This window comes from Artemia sp. Qi Xiang Cuo, chromosome 3 (genome assembly GCF_049724085.1).
Source record: "Artemia sp. Qi Xiang Cuo chromosome 3, ASM4972408v1, whole genome shotgun sequence".
Lineage (NCBI taxonomy): Eukaryota > Metazoa > Arthropoda > Branchiopoda > Anostraca > Artemiidae > Artemia > Artemia sp. Qi Xiang Cuo.
Window position 1 is genome coordinate 41,259,707 of NC_142796.1, and position 14,959 is coordinate 41,274,665.

A 14,959-nucleotide genomic window follows, 5' to 3' on the forward strand; every position below is an offset into this window, starting at 1 on the left:
TTTATTCAGTTATATATTAGCAAGAAAGAAATCTCCCCTCTTATAATGCTCTAACCAACTCAAGTTATTTTTAGGTTGATTAGATTGGATCCAGTTCTCTCCATAAGTTTGGTAATTTTTGGGTAAAGTGCGATTTGGCTTATATTTTTTCATTAGAATTGCTCAGATTTATCGTAAATATAATTTCAAGCTTAAATTAGCCAGTTCCAGTAAAGGATTTCCACAAAAGTTACATCAGCATCAACAACATACAGAATGCAAAGCTCTGTGAGCATACAGTATAGGTATCTTCAAAGATACGAGCTAACTAACCCCTTCCCCTTCCCTCTTTCTTTCCTTAGCACCACCAAAAATATATGAAACGATAAAAATACTTTATATTTGGTAATATCGACAATTTTTTGTCCAATTTTTTAAATGATTTTGAAATCAGAATATCTTTATTACACATCGCACCTCCCTTTCCATCCACAGGTTCGGGTTCCTTTATTTTCCAATCATATATACATAACATACTAAATAAACCAATATCTGGCAGAGAGACAAGCTCGTTTTGCACAGATAAAACAACTAAAGTAATAAATAACGAAATATGTAGAATAACTATTAACTATCCAAAAGGAAGGACTTCGACTAGTTTTTTGAGATTTCTAGCGACATATCAAAATCAAAAGCATTCTCATATTGGTTCCATGCAGCAACCGCACTATTTCTTAGAGAAAAACGGGACCTCTCTGAAATTATCAACGGCAGCAGTGCTGCCTAAGTAAAGAACGATGTTGGCACAATGTATTTTTCTTTCTTTTTTTTCTTGACCAGAGCACTTCCTATCGAAGGAGTTGTCGTAGAAACTTTGAAAAGGGCTCATTCGATTAGAAATTGAAATGGCTAGTGCCCTTTTTAATAGTCAAAAGTGGTTGGAAGGCAACTAACACCCCTTTCACGCCCACCTCTCCCCCAAACACATCCAATCAAAATTTTGAGATAGCTATTTTGTTCAACGTAGTTGATTTTCACATAGAAATTATGTTTTGAGGAGGACACTCCTCCCAAAGCCCCCATGGCAAGGGTCGTAAGCTATGCCCCGGGGGCATATAATGTTTTTATAGAAAGCTTTATCGTAGAAAATTCAAAAGGGCTCATTCGATTGGAAATTCAAAAGGCTAGTGCCCTTTTTAATAGTCGAAAGTGATTGGAGGGCAAATCCCCCCCCCCTAACGCCCATCTTTTCCCCAAAGGCATCCAATAAAAATTTGAGATAGCCATTTTCTTCAACGTACTTGACAGTTCTGGAAATTAGGTCTTTGAGGATGACAACCCCCACCCCCCACACAGCCCTCAGGGCCAGGGTTGTAATTTGTGCCCTGGGGGAATAAAAGGTTTTCATAGAAAACGGTGTCGTAGAAACTTAAAAAAGGGCTCATTCGATTCAAAACTGAAATGGCTAGTGCCCTTTGTAATAGTCCAAAGTGATTGGAGGGCAACTAACACCCCTCTGACGCCCACCATTTAGCCAAACACATCTAAACAAAATTTTGAGATAGCCATTTGGTTCAACGTAGTTGAAAGTTATGGAAATTAAGTGTTTGAGGATAATAACCCCCTCAGAGCTCTCAGGGCAAGGGTTATAAGTCATGCCCTGGGGCATATAAGGTTAATATGGAAAGCTTTGTCGTAGAAACTTGAAAAAGGGCTTATTCGGTTGGAAATTCAAAGGGCTAGTGCCCTTTTTAATAGTCAAAAGTGATTGGAGGGCAATTAACCCCCCTCTATGCCTACCTTTTCCGCAAACACATCCAATCAACGTTTTTAGATAGCCATTTTGTTCAACGTAGTAGAAAGTTTTGGAAATTAGGCCTTTAAGGATGACAACCCCCTCCCCCACCCCACAGCCCTCAGGGCACGGGTGTTAAGTTTTTCTCTGGGGGTATATAAGGTTTTTATAGAAAGTATTGTCGTAGAAACTTCAAAAAGGGTTCATTCGATTGGAAATTGAAAGGGCTAGTGCTCTTTTGATTAGTCGAAAGTGATTGAAGGGTAAGTAAACCCCTGTCACGGCCACCATTTCCCCAAACACATCCAATAAAAATTTTTAGATATCCATTTTGTTCAGCGTAGTGAAAATTTCTGGAAATTAGGTCTTTCTCCCCCCCCCTCCCAAAACCTTCAGAGCAAGGGTTGTAAGTTGTGCCCTGGGGGCATATATGATTTTTACAGAAAGTTTTGTCGTAGAAACTTCAAAAAGGGCTCCTTTGATTGGAAATTGAAAGGTCTAGTTCCCTTTTTAATAGTCGAAACTGAATGGATAGCAACTAACCACCCTCTCACGCCACCCATTGCCCCAAATATATTCAATCAAAGTTTTGAGATAACCATTTTGTTCAATATAGTTGAAAGTTCTCTGAAAATTATGTATTTGAGGATGACAAACCCCCCATAGCCCCCAGAACAAAGGTTGTAAGTAAAACCCTGGGAGCATATAAGGTTTTTATAGATATCATTGTAGTAAAAACTTTGAAAGGGGCTCATTTAATTTGAAATTGAGAGGGCTAGTCCCCTGTTTAATAGTCGAAAGTTATTGGAGGGTAACTAACCCCCTCCCACTCCCACCATTTCTCCAAAGACATCCAATCAACATTTTCAGATAGCCATTTTGTTCACTGTTGTTGAAAGTTTTGGATATTAGGTCTTCGAGGATGACACTCGCCGAGAGTCCTCACGGCTAAGGTTGTAGGTAATGCCTTGGGGGTGTATAAGGTTCTTATTGAAATCTTTGTCGTAGAAATTTGAAAAAGGGCTCATTCGATTGGAAATTGAAAGGGATAGTGCCGTTTTTAATAGTCGAAAGTAATTGGAGGCAACTAATCACGTCTATTCAAGAGCCTCTCATGGCTATTTAGGGCATATTTATTTTTTAATATAATTTCAATAAAACACGTTACAGTCTGCATAACTAAAATAAAGCATTCCAGTGTTCGAACCTGTTTAATAGTTGAAAGTGATTGGAAGGCAACCAAAGCCCCTCTCATGCCCACCATTTCCCCAAACACATCCAATCAAATTTTTTAGATAGACATTTTATTCAACGTAGTTGAAAGTTCTGGAAATTAGGTCTTTGCCAGCGTTGTACTAGAAACTTCAAAAGGAACTCATTCAATGGTGAATTGAGAGGGTTAGTGCCCTTATTAAAAGTCAAAAGTGATCGAAGTGCGAATGCCCCCCCGCCCATCGTTTCCCCAAACACTTCCGATCAACATTTTGATATAGACATTTTTGAACGTAGTTGAATCGTCTGGAAATTATATTTTTTTTAGTATGATAACCCCCTCATAACCCTCAGGGCTAAGGTTGTAAGTTATGCCCTGGGGGCATATAATGTTTTTATAGAAACTGTTGTCGTAAAAACTTCAAAATGGGCTCTTTCAATTGGAAATTGAGAAGGCTATTGCCCTTTTTAATAGTCGAAAGTAAACGGAGGAAGAATCGCCCTCTCCCATCGCCACCGCCCATCATTTCCCCAAACATTTCCGATCAACATTTTGATATGGTCATTTTGTTCAACGTAGTGGAAAGGTCCGGAAATTATGTCTTTGAGGATGACAACCCTCCCCCCATAGCCCTCAGGATAAGGGTCATAAGTTATGCCCTTGGGTCATATAAGGCTCTTACAGAAAATTTTGTCGTAGCTGCTTCAAAAAGGACTCATTCGATTGGAAATTGAGAGACTAGTGCCTTTTTTATTAGTCGAACGTGATGAGACGGCAAATTTTGATATAGCCATTTTGTTCAACCCATCAGAAAGGTCTGGAAATTATGTCTTTGAGGAAAACAAATCCCCCCAGCCCTAAGTGCAAGGGTTGTAAGTTATGCCCTGGGGACATATAGGGTTCTTATAGAAAGTTTGGTCATATAAACTTCGAAGGGGGCTCGTTGGATTGGTAATCACACGCTCTAGTGATCTTTTAAGAGTCAAAGTGATCAGAGGGCAGCTACCCCCTCCACCCTACGCACACATCGTATTGTCCCGGAATGCATCTAATAGAAATTTTGAGATGGCCATTCTATTCAAGATAGGCTTAATATCATATAACAAGGTTTTTGGGGTTGAAGCAAACCCCAAAGATTAGGGGCAAGGGTTGTAAGGTATGCCCAGGGGATATTTAAGGTTCTTATGGGAGGGACGGTTGTTTAACTTCAGAAGAGGCCCAGTCTTTCTACCTGAAAAAGACTATATCAGTAGTAAGGCGTTATAAGATTTCAAGGGAACAATTCCAGAGAATGACCCAAATAATGATGTACGCCCAGTATCTTATAACATTAAGTGGTCTTAATTAGGCACATAAATATTCGGATAAAACCGGATGACGATAATAGGAATATAATTATAAGGATTGAATGAAACAGGTAAAGGGTTGAAATAGCTTACCAACTAAAAGGTAAGTCTGGGATAAAGATTATTTAAAAAACAGTTTTTGAGGGAAGTAAAGAGCGAATTTGAAACTTCAGACGAACAACAATTATTGCTTCACAGTCTATCTAACACATATCAATAAAGCTAGTACAAATAAACCAAATAATCATATTTCCCTATGTTTGTAGGATTATGGAAAACTAGCGCTTTACTGAAAACACAAAACAATATAGGAATTTTGGTACAGTAAAAGTAAACCGATTAAGGCCACTTTTTACAGAATAAAATAAGGCCTGTTTTTGAGTAATACTAAAGTGTATTTCTTGCAATTTAAGATTGTTTATTACTCACTATTGGTATTATAGCTGGTGAAACCAAAATGTTACCTGATAAATCAATCCAATGATTTTGTATGTTGTTCAGTGACTTTGCGGTTATTAAAAAGTATTTATTTTTATGCTTATGCTTTTAAGATAATTTTAATTGTATACTGAAAGTTACTGATATCACAGCTGGTAAAAGACTAAGAAGAGCTTTATAAATTAGTTTGTTGTTGTCAGGCTACATACTCACTTTTTACTAGTAAATCAACATTCTTGTTTTTTATACTTGGTTGCTGTGTTTTCAGTAAAGGACTAGTTTTCTGCAATCCTAAAAACACAGGGAAATATGATTATTTCGTTTATTTGTACTAGCTTTGTTGATGTAATTTAGATATCACTGTGAAGCAATAATTTTCGTTCGCTTTAAGTTTCAACTTCGCTGTTTACTTCCCTCAAAAAAAAATTTTTTTTCAATTAATCTTCAGAAAGATGGTCAGGCATTTCCTTTCTATAGGCAGATATCGATAATCCAACAAGCTGCGTTGAAGTGAAGCTTCTCAGTTTGAACAGAATCTACATTGCGGACGAGAAGATTTTTTCATCCTAGAGATATCCTTTTCCAGAAGAACAGAATGGCACGGGAGAGTCTGAAGTGTGACACCGTAGAACAGTGGGTTTTGAATGGATATTCATTGAGACGCATTTTAAAAAGGAAAGAAGGGATTTATGCTTGCTCTCAAAATTTCATCAATAGTGACCTGGGTACAAATGAGCTGAGATGGCCTATTGAGCTGCCTTATCTTCAATATGATTCCGAACAATGTCTACACAGCTAGCAACATTTTAACATTTCAAAAATATTTGATTATTAACTAAAGCAGGAAAAATACAGCATAGTAAAAAAAAGTGCTAAAAAAGTATATTTGATGAATATTTGTGTTGATCGTTTGTAAAACACTTTGGGCTTACCGTGATAAGCTGTCTAAGTTGATGTCTTTCATTTCTACTATTTAACCAGCGAACTCTTTCAACATTTTGGACAATCCAGATATAAAGAGTGTAAAACTAAAGACATGAAACGACACTTTCAAGCAGTTCGTGGTAACGAACTGTAAATAAGGAGTGACCAGGCTCAATAGTAACCGAAACTCTAAAAACTGGAATTTTGATACCCATAGATACATTAATAGAATCAGATTTTTATGCTTTCATGATGTTTAGTCTTGCCCATCCAAACTTACGCGCCTGAGAAAATTTGCCTTATTTTCGAAAAAAGAGGGAAACACCCCAAAAAGTCATAGAACTTTAAGGCAAATCACACCATCGGATTCAGCGTATCAGAAAACCCGACTGCGGAATTTTCAAGCTCCTATCTGCAAAAATGTGGAATTTTGTATTTTTTGTCAGAAGAAAGATCACGGATGCGTGTTTATTTCTTTTTTTTCCATTGGTGATCGTATCGATCCAGTAGTCCTAGAATATCTTAAGAGGGCTCATTTGAAGGGAAATTAAAAGTTCTAGTGCCCTTTTTAAGTGACCAAAAAAATTGGAGGGCAACTTGGCCCCCTCCCACGCTCATTTTTTTCCCAAAGTCACCCAATAAAAATTTTGAGATAGCCATTTTGTTCAACATAGTCAAAAATTTAATAAATATGTCTTTGAGGATGACTTAATCCTCCACAGTTCCCGGGGGAAGGGCTGGAAGTTGTGAACTTTACCCATTGTTTACATATAGCATTGGTTAATGGGAAGTACAAAGACGTTTCAGGAGGGATTTTTTTCTTATGGGGGGGGGGGGTCGGAGGAGGGGGTAAGGGGGAGGATCTGTCCATTGAGGATATTTCCTTGGGAGAAGGGACATTTCTATGGAGGGGGTGCCAGATTTCCTAGGATTATTTAAAAATCGATCAGAAATTAAATAAAAAAAACTAGTTTTTTCAACTGAAAGTAAGGAGCAATATTAAAACTTAAAACGAACAGAAATTATTACGTATATGAGGGGGCTCGCCCCGTAGTCAATACCTCGCCCTTTTTGCTAAAGTTTTTTTTAGTACTTTCAAAAGAGCTATCTATTCTAATTAACCGGCCTTTGTGATTCAGTGGTTTGTGATTCGAACAAAATTCGAACTTTAGCATAAAGAGCAAGGTAGCGTCTAGGGGGCAAACTTCCTAATATACGTAATAAAACATACGAATATAAAAGTTTGTTATGTAAGGTAGTTTGTAATTTACGTCAGATCAAAATTTCGAGAAAGCCATTTAGCCAAAAAAGTAAAATCACTTTGTAAATTTGTTTTAATTATTCATGTTTCGGTGAGCCAAAATTAAAACCTGCATTAATTCAAAAACGTTCAGAAATTAAATAAAAAAAACAAGTTTTTTTAACTGAAAGTAAGGAGCAACATTAAAACTTAAAACGGAGAAAAATTATTTAGTATATGAAAGGGGCTGTCCCCTCCTCAATACCTCGCTCTTTAAGCTAAAGTTTGAATCTGTCACACAACTTTATTTTTTAAAACAATAAAAAACCTTAGCGTAAAGAGCGAGGTAATGAGGAGGGGAGAGCCCCTTTCATATACCGAATAATTTTTGTTCGTTTTAAGTTTTGATGTCGTTCCTTACTTTCAGCTAATAAAAACTTTTTTTTATTTAATATCTATCAGAATTTGGTAAAGCCTTGCCTTTATAATGGTTTTTCCAGGCAAAGTTGGCAGAGTGAAAACAGTCACTTCAAATTCACCTGAATGGCCTCTTGAAGATAAGAAACCGTCAATGGAGACTTAGGCTACTGAAAAAAAACAAACAAAAAAACGGGTGATTTGGCCTAAAAAGCTACTACTTAAGCACCAAAATCCTAACGGAGAATCAGAATATCCAACAATCAGCCAGGAACAAATCTCAGGCTTCTCAATGCAATTCCTCCTAAAAGCAAAGGAAAGCGGTGTAAAGAAGATTTGCCACTACTTTGACAACTTCACTGCTACTGCTACTACTTTGAGCAACTCAATACAGCACCAAACCACTTGAAAACACAGCTGTGCACGCTCTTTCTCCATCCCAATATATTAAAAGCTTTGCTCTTTTCCCCCTCCCTCATGAAGTCCCAATTTCCTTTGACTTCTCCTTTTGACCCTCCTTGTGACTTAGTTCCAATTTTTTCCTATGGCCTCCTCGAACCCCATTCGAGACGACCTACCTTTTGCTTCTCTTCAGTTGGATGGTCAAAAAGCATAGTCTTTGGCAATCCTTAAAATCCAAAGATTAAAAATCCTTCTCAGCCTGTTGAAGCCTTTTGATCTAAAAAAAAAAAAAAAACCTTTTATTAAAAATTCGAAAGGTAAGAAAAATAGGACGATTTTTTCTGTTTGGCATAAAAGTTTGCATAAAGGCATAAAGGAATGATTAATGATCTTTTACTGCACTTTGGTTCCCACGAGCAACTAGTAAATTGTTTATAGAAATTCTTAAGAACAAAACTTAAGAAACTTGAGAAATCCTAAGAACAAAAAATTGCTAATTTGTTCATAAAATAAATAACTAAGATAAGCATTAGGGCTTTATAGTTCTGTGCTGCATTTTTATGCTTGATGAAGGTAAGGTGAATCTTATTAATACAACAAGTTACAACAACTTTAACTTTTATTTTTTAACAATTAAAAATAATTAACTAAAACAAACAACACTTTCGCACTTAAGAAAAACCAATAAGGGTTTGCGACCGAGCGAAAGTCCACGTAACTAGTGACCTATTAAATTGAAGCTTGAAATTCTGTTAACTTTTTGTTAAAATACCAAGGATATACAAAATTGAATTTGTTGATTGGATATATAATAAATTATAAAAAAATAGCTTTTTTGTGTACTGGACCCATTTTAGGCTTCTTAACGTCTAAAATCGGCAATTATCTAAGATCTTTGTGACGTACCCATCTTAGGTCTCTTGACGTCTAAAATCGGCAATTATCTAAGATTTTTGTGATGTACCCATCTTAGGTCTCTTGACGTCTAAAATCGGTAATTATCTAAGATTTTCGTGATGTACCCATCTTAGGTCTCCTGAAGTCTAAAATCGGTAATTATCTAAGTTTTTTGTGACGTACCCATCTTAGGTCTCTTGACGTCTAAAATCGGCAATTATCTAAGATTTTTGTGACGTACCCATCTTAGGTCTCTTGACGTCTAAAATCGGTAATTATCTAAGATTTTTGTGATGTACCCATCTTAGGTCTCTTGACGTCTAAAATCGGTAATTATTCAAGTTTTTTGTGATGTACCCATCTTAGGTCTCTTGACGTCTAAAATCGGTAATTATCTAAGATTTTCGTGATGTACCCATCTTAGGTCTCCTGAAGTCTAAAATCGGCAATTATCTAAGATTTTTGTGATGTACCCATCTTAGGTCTCCTGAAGTCTAAAATCGGTAATTATCTAAGTTTTTTGTGATGTAACCACCTTAGGTCTCTTGACGTCTAAAATCAGTAATTATCTAAGATTTTTGCGATGTACCCATTTTAGGTCTCTTGACGTCTAAAATCAGTAATTATCTAAGATTTTCGTGATGTACCCATCTTAGGTCTCCTGAAGTCTAAAATCGGTAATTATCTAAGTTTTTTGTGACGTACCCATCTTAGGTCTCTTGACGTCTAAAATCGGTAATTATCTAAGATTTTCGTGATGTACCCATCTTAGGTCTCCTGAAGTCTAAAATCGGTAATTATCTAAGTTTTTTGTGATGTACCCATCTTAGGTCTCTTGACGTCTAAAATCGGTAATTATCTAAGATTTTCGTGATGTACCCATCTTAGGTCTCCTGAAGTCTAAAATCGGTAATTATCTAAGTTTTTTGTGACGTACCCATCTTAGGTCTCTTGACGTCTAAAATCGGCAATTATCTAAGATTTTTGTGATGTACCCATCTTAGGTCTCGTGACGTCTAAAATCGGTAATTATCTAAGATTTTTGTGATGTACCCATCTTAGGTCTCCTGAAGTCTAAAATCGGTAATTATCTAAGTTTTTTGTGATGTACCCATCTTAGGTCTCTTGTCGTCTAAAATCGGTAATTATCTAAGATTATCGTGATGTACCCATCTTAGGTCTCCTGAAGTCTAAAATCGGCAATTATCTAAGATTTTTGTGATGTACCCATCTTAGGTCTCCTGAAGTCTAAAATCGGTAATTATCTAAGTTTTTTGTGATGTAACCACCTTAGGTCTCTTGACGTCTAAAATCAGTAATTATCTAAGATTTTTGCGATGTACCCATTTTAGGTCTCTTGACGTCTAAAATCTCCAATTATCCAGGATTTTTTTTATGTACTTTCAAAATTTAGAAGTTCTTACATTACTGTATTTTTGTTAGTTCAACTACATTACTGTACAAGGTGGTCTTTTCGTTAGAATTAGAATTACCCATCTTACCTTATTTTCCAGGTATACATAGTTGTGTGAGTTTCCACTTAACCAATCAAGTTCAGTTTTCAAATTTCTTGTACTTTGACATTGAATGTGTCGCTAATAGATTTTCACCCAGTTAAAAGATTTATGCGAGTTGTTAGTAATAACATGTTATTAGTTACTTTGATCTAGGTTAGTTTATGTGAGTTAGCACGAGATTGCTAGCAGCAATTGAAACGACGTAATCAGCCATTCGTCTGTATTCAGATAAAATTATGTAATTGTAATATTGCTTGTGTGATATTATGTCAAATCGCATATTATCATCATGCTTTTTTCTTTACTTCATTTTCATCGTATCATAGCTAAAAACTAATCATAATAAAGGACCTATAGAAATGACATTCTTAACGTTTTTTATTCATGATCTGCCCCACTTGACTCAGTTTTTTATTATTATTTTCTTCCCATGTTTATTGATTTATTTTGGATTATCAACACAATTTTATATAATTCTTCTTTCTGTCCAGTATAAGTTGCTTTTGCGTAAGGTATTTTTGTTCTAGGATTTGTCTGAGTATCGTTGTGAATCTGGTAAAACCCCGTCGTATGTCCCTCACAAACCAATTACTGGTGTTATTGGAGCCTCATTTTCGACGGTGTCAATTATGGTTGCAAATATACTGAGGCTTTTTAAGGTATATTGTTTAGTATACATATTTTAAAGTTTGTTTTATGGAGCGGTGTTTTGATTAAAATTCTCCATTTTATTTGAAGTTATCAGATTTATCTTTCTTTGACTTGTGGGTGGGAGAATCTCCTCAAAGAAACTTTTCTCTCTTTTTACTTGCACTAGACCAGTCTTGGATGCTCTGTTGCCAAAGGAATTTGCACATTCTAAAGAAATGTAATTTTTAGTTCTAGAGGGCAAGGGAGGGATGCTGAATTAATTGCACACTCTATTGCGCACTGGGGAAAAAAAGAAGATACTTCACATTTGGGCTGAAAATTATGTGAGCTGAATTTTTTGCTTTATTAAAACTCTGGATAGCTTGTGCGTCCTTCTGCTCTATTAAAAAGCATATGTGTTCCAAACAATGGGATTTTATTGGTAATAGTTCAAAAAAAGAAGGAAAAAATGACGATTATAGGAAAGGAACAAGAATCTCCTATAAAAATTATAGGTACAAGCCAATTATTCAGAACGCCCTCAAGAATCTTGATCTGTAAAAGCCAATTTCATACCGGTTTCGTACTTGGGTGACAGAATGCATTGGATTTATATAATTTGGGCTCTATATTTACTTATTAAGGGGGAGTGGGTAAAGTATTTGGACAGCGTGAAGTTATCAAACAATTTTTACTTCATAATTTGCAGAATAATTGTAGCTAACAAGTTTTGCATGCAGAACCGCTATACTTTATCCCCACCCCTCTAATCTGCAAATATATAGCCCACATTATAAAAGTCCAATGCATTCTGTCACCTGTCATTTGTCTTGGTGGCTATAAAACCGGTTTTCTCTCATCTTCGTTCAGATCAAGAACTGATCTGACATTTACACATTGACAGGGGAACTGTAACATTTACAGAGGAGCAGATAAGGGGGGGGGATGACTCCTCCCCAAAAGTTCCAAAGCGTCCGCACTGCGTGCCGACGCCTTTGAACTTCGGGCGTCTTTGGCATCTAATCTAGCTTATATGTCCACGTTTGTCGGAACATTGGACGATTTATTCGGCAAATTCCTTATACCTCACCCCTCCCCCCCCCCCAAACTCAAAACCCTAGCTTTGCCCCTGAACATGCCACCTTTTAAATTATGGCACCCGAGGTTAAAAAAAAAACTCATTACATTGTTTCTTTTTTACTTTTTTCCAGTTTAAAACGTGTTAGAACAACCTTTCTGAACGAGCTTTATGGGTACTTATTTTTCATAGCTTCGATAATTATCTATAATTCTAGCTCCTAAAATTTCATGTCCTCTTTAATTCATATTTCAAGTTTTCATTTTTTGTTACTTATTCTTCATAGCTTCTACACATACATAGTTTAAGAGGTTGCTAAGACAAAATACACTTACTTGTTTGATAAATTAACTTCGTGGCAAGATTTTACGAGAGCACAAATCCAATTTTGGAAGAATAATTTCCCTTCAAAATATATGGAATTTAGAAAAAAAACGTCTTCGCCTCCATTTCATTATACGTGGAGTTTCCTTTGTGTTTCCAATTCTCTTCTAAGAAAAATGTGAAGATCAGCGCGAAATATTAAATCCTTTATAACAAATGTCGGTAATAAAATTGTAAAAAATAGCAGTCAGTCGTATATACATAAACTGTACAGATAACCTTCCATGTTTGGGGGTGAAGAGTTCTTTGAACTGTTTCCAAAAGTAGATAAAGAGTTGGAAAAGGGTTATTTTGTCAGACAAGCGTCGTATTTTTTTAATTATTCAAAATGCTATAATTATACACTGACACTCCTACCCTCCCTTGTTGGCACCTATCCATAAGACTCTCGAAGTACTTTTTGGCCTGATGCCAGAAATAAAAAGCGGTAGATCAACAGCAAAAGCTTCAGGATCAGGAACAATGATAATAGTCTTCTCTAAGCATTAACTCTTTAGCGGACTTTGCGATTTTAGTGGACTTTGGATATATTGTCCAACGACTTTTTCTGAACATTTTAGTGTAAAAAAAAAACTTCCTAAATGTCAAAAATGAAAAAATATATTTTTTTTCGCCCCCTTCCACCCCCTTTAAGCAGCCCCAGAAGGTTTTCCTGGCGGGCGGATTTTAGTTGTTCAGCGGTTTTTTCTGAACATTTCGGTGTAAAAAAAAACCTTTTGTTGCAATTTTTTCCGGGTCAATTCACTTTTCTCCGAACTTTTACTGGACTATAAGTCTTCTCTAAGCATTAGCTCTTTAGGTGATGTCGTCCCGTTTTTGTTAAACGTTGGATAAATTTACAAGTAAAAGTACATGCACTATATGTCAAGCCTAAGCCTGCCTAGTCTCTGACAATCGCTATCAGGGCCATGTTAACACCTCAGAATTTTTCTTGCTTAATGAAGATTACAACCTATATTGTCAGGGGTGCCAATTATATAGGGTTAAACAGAGGGGTGCAAACAACCCGAATTTTAGAAAAATACTCATTTTGCGTATCTTTTTTTTTTTTAACTCCGTTTCCTTAAATTTGAAAAACAATTTGTTTTTATTTTCATTTAAAAAAAATGCAAAAAAATCCTTGTCCTCCCATAATATTTTCGTGAATTGGTGCCACTGTGCTCAGGCAGATCAGATGTTCTTTCAAGCAAGATCATAAGGGACCTAAACGGAGATTTTTTATTCCTAATAATAGCGAGTCTTGAATAAGGCTCTATATTTATACTCCTTAATTTTAATAATGGCTTTAAAATAAGCTTTACAAATTGAAATGACCTTTTTAATAGGTTTTCATATTCTAGACTTTCCTTATTTAAAGTACAAGAATTATGCCAAGTTGCTCTAGCTGAGTGAATTACTTGTTTATTTGCTTTTTTGTTGTTTTTTTTTACAACTTACTTGTTTTCAAAAGAAATTATCGGATTTGAAAAACTGGTGATAGGCCCCTCGAGCTTAGGGAGCCAGCTTATTTCTAAGCTCAACTTATTTCTTCTTATTATTTGTATTTTTCTTCTTGTTTTACCTTCTTCTTTGTATTTCTTCAGTTTATTCCAGATTTATTAACTTATAAGACTTCTAACAGACCATTTCGAAGCATTTTGAGGACAAAATTCCCTAGAAAACGATTTATTAAAAGGAAACTAACAGTATTTGTTAAATTTAACTCTTATGTAAACTAGGGTTTAACTGGGGTTTAACCTATGATTCAATATAAAAATCTTGAACTTTGGTAATATTTTTGCCAGTTTGGAAAAATCTCGGAAGTCTAGCACGTTCAGTGTCGTCAAGTTCCTCCGACCTTGACAGCTGGCACGATTTTCTTAGCGTGCCAGACTGAAAAATTTCTCCCTAGCTCGTCTCCCTCCCTTGACCAAAATATTATCAGTCCTGGTCCTTTTTTTCTTAGGTTAACCCTGCATGTGAGCCTTCATCCAAATCTGTTCCAACAATTTCAAGTTTAGGTTTTATACATTTGTTTACGTGCAACACTTGGCCCTGAATCAATATCATTTAGATTAGCCTATTATTTTTAAGCTAACAAACGGCTCAAACCCAAGTTATATGTTTATTTATGTAGTATTCTTGCCAAAGTAAGAAAAAAAAACCCTGAACGGTGAAAAAGAAAAGGCATTCCATCACGACAGATAAATAAATTTATAAGGCATTAAAACGAATTTTTAGCAAAATTTAACTAAATTATAATGAACAAAGAAAACTAACTATTAAGTTTGCTCGTTAGACATACCGTAATTGTCATTATAGCAAAATTGTTAGTATAATATTTTTTGCTACAACTCTAACTAGCTAAGTTATTGAACTTACTTGAACTTATCCCGCATAGATTTATTGATTTATTTAAATCAAAATACAGTAAGAATAAGTTGTCACGGGATTTTCAACAAAACTATATTACCAGCTACCTCGGTGTTGCAATTCTAGATCGTTTTTAATCGTTTAATTTGCTCAAGGTGGTCTTATTTAATTAACAGATTATTTGTTTTAATTAACAGTACAAAAATATCTCACCGCAGAGGAAGCTATTTACTTACACTGGCGTAACAGATTTTTCAAATTTCACATCATTAAATTTAAATGAATAAACTTAAATTTAACTTTACTTAAAAACGATTCAATTTAGTATGAATCGTCTGTGGTAATTT

At 35.5% G+C, this 14,959-nt stretch overlaps 1 protein-coding gene across 2 annotated transcripts in view; it reads left to right on the top strand.

Annotated features, from left to right (window-relative positions):
• The window catches only part of LOC148954103 (metabotropic glutamate receptor 8-like), a 437,295-nt gene that overhangs the window by 91,426 nt on the left and 330,910 nt on the right, over positions 1–14,959 (top strand). For both annotated transcript variants that reach the window (XM_089085905.1, XM_089085904.1), the window contains exon 3: positions 10,696–10,827. In XM_089085905.1, coding sequence (XP_088942031.1) covers positions 10,696–10,827 — 132 coding nt within the window. The remainder of the gene's footprint in view (positions 1–10,695; positions 10,828–14,959) is intronic.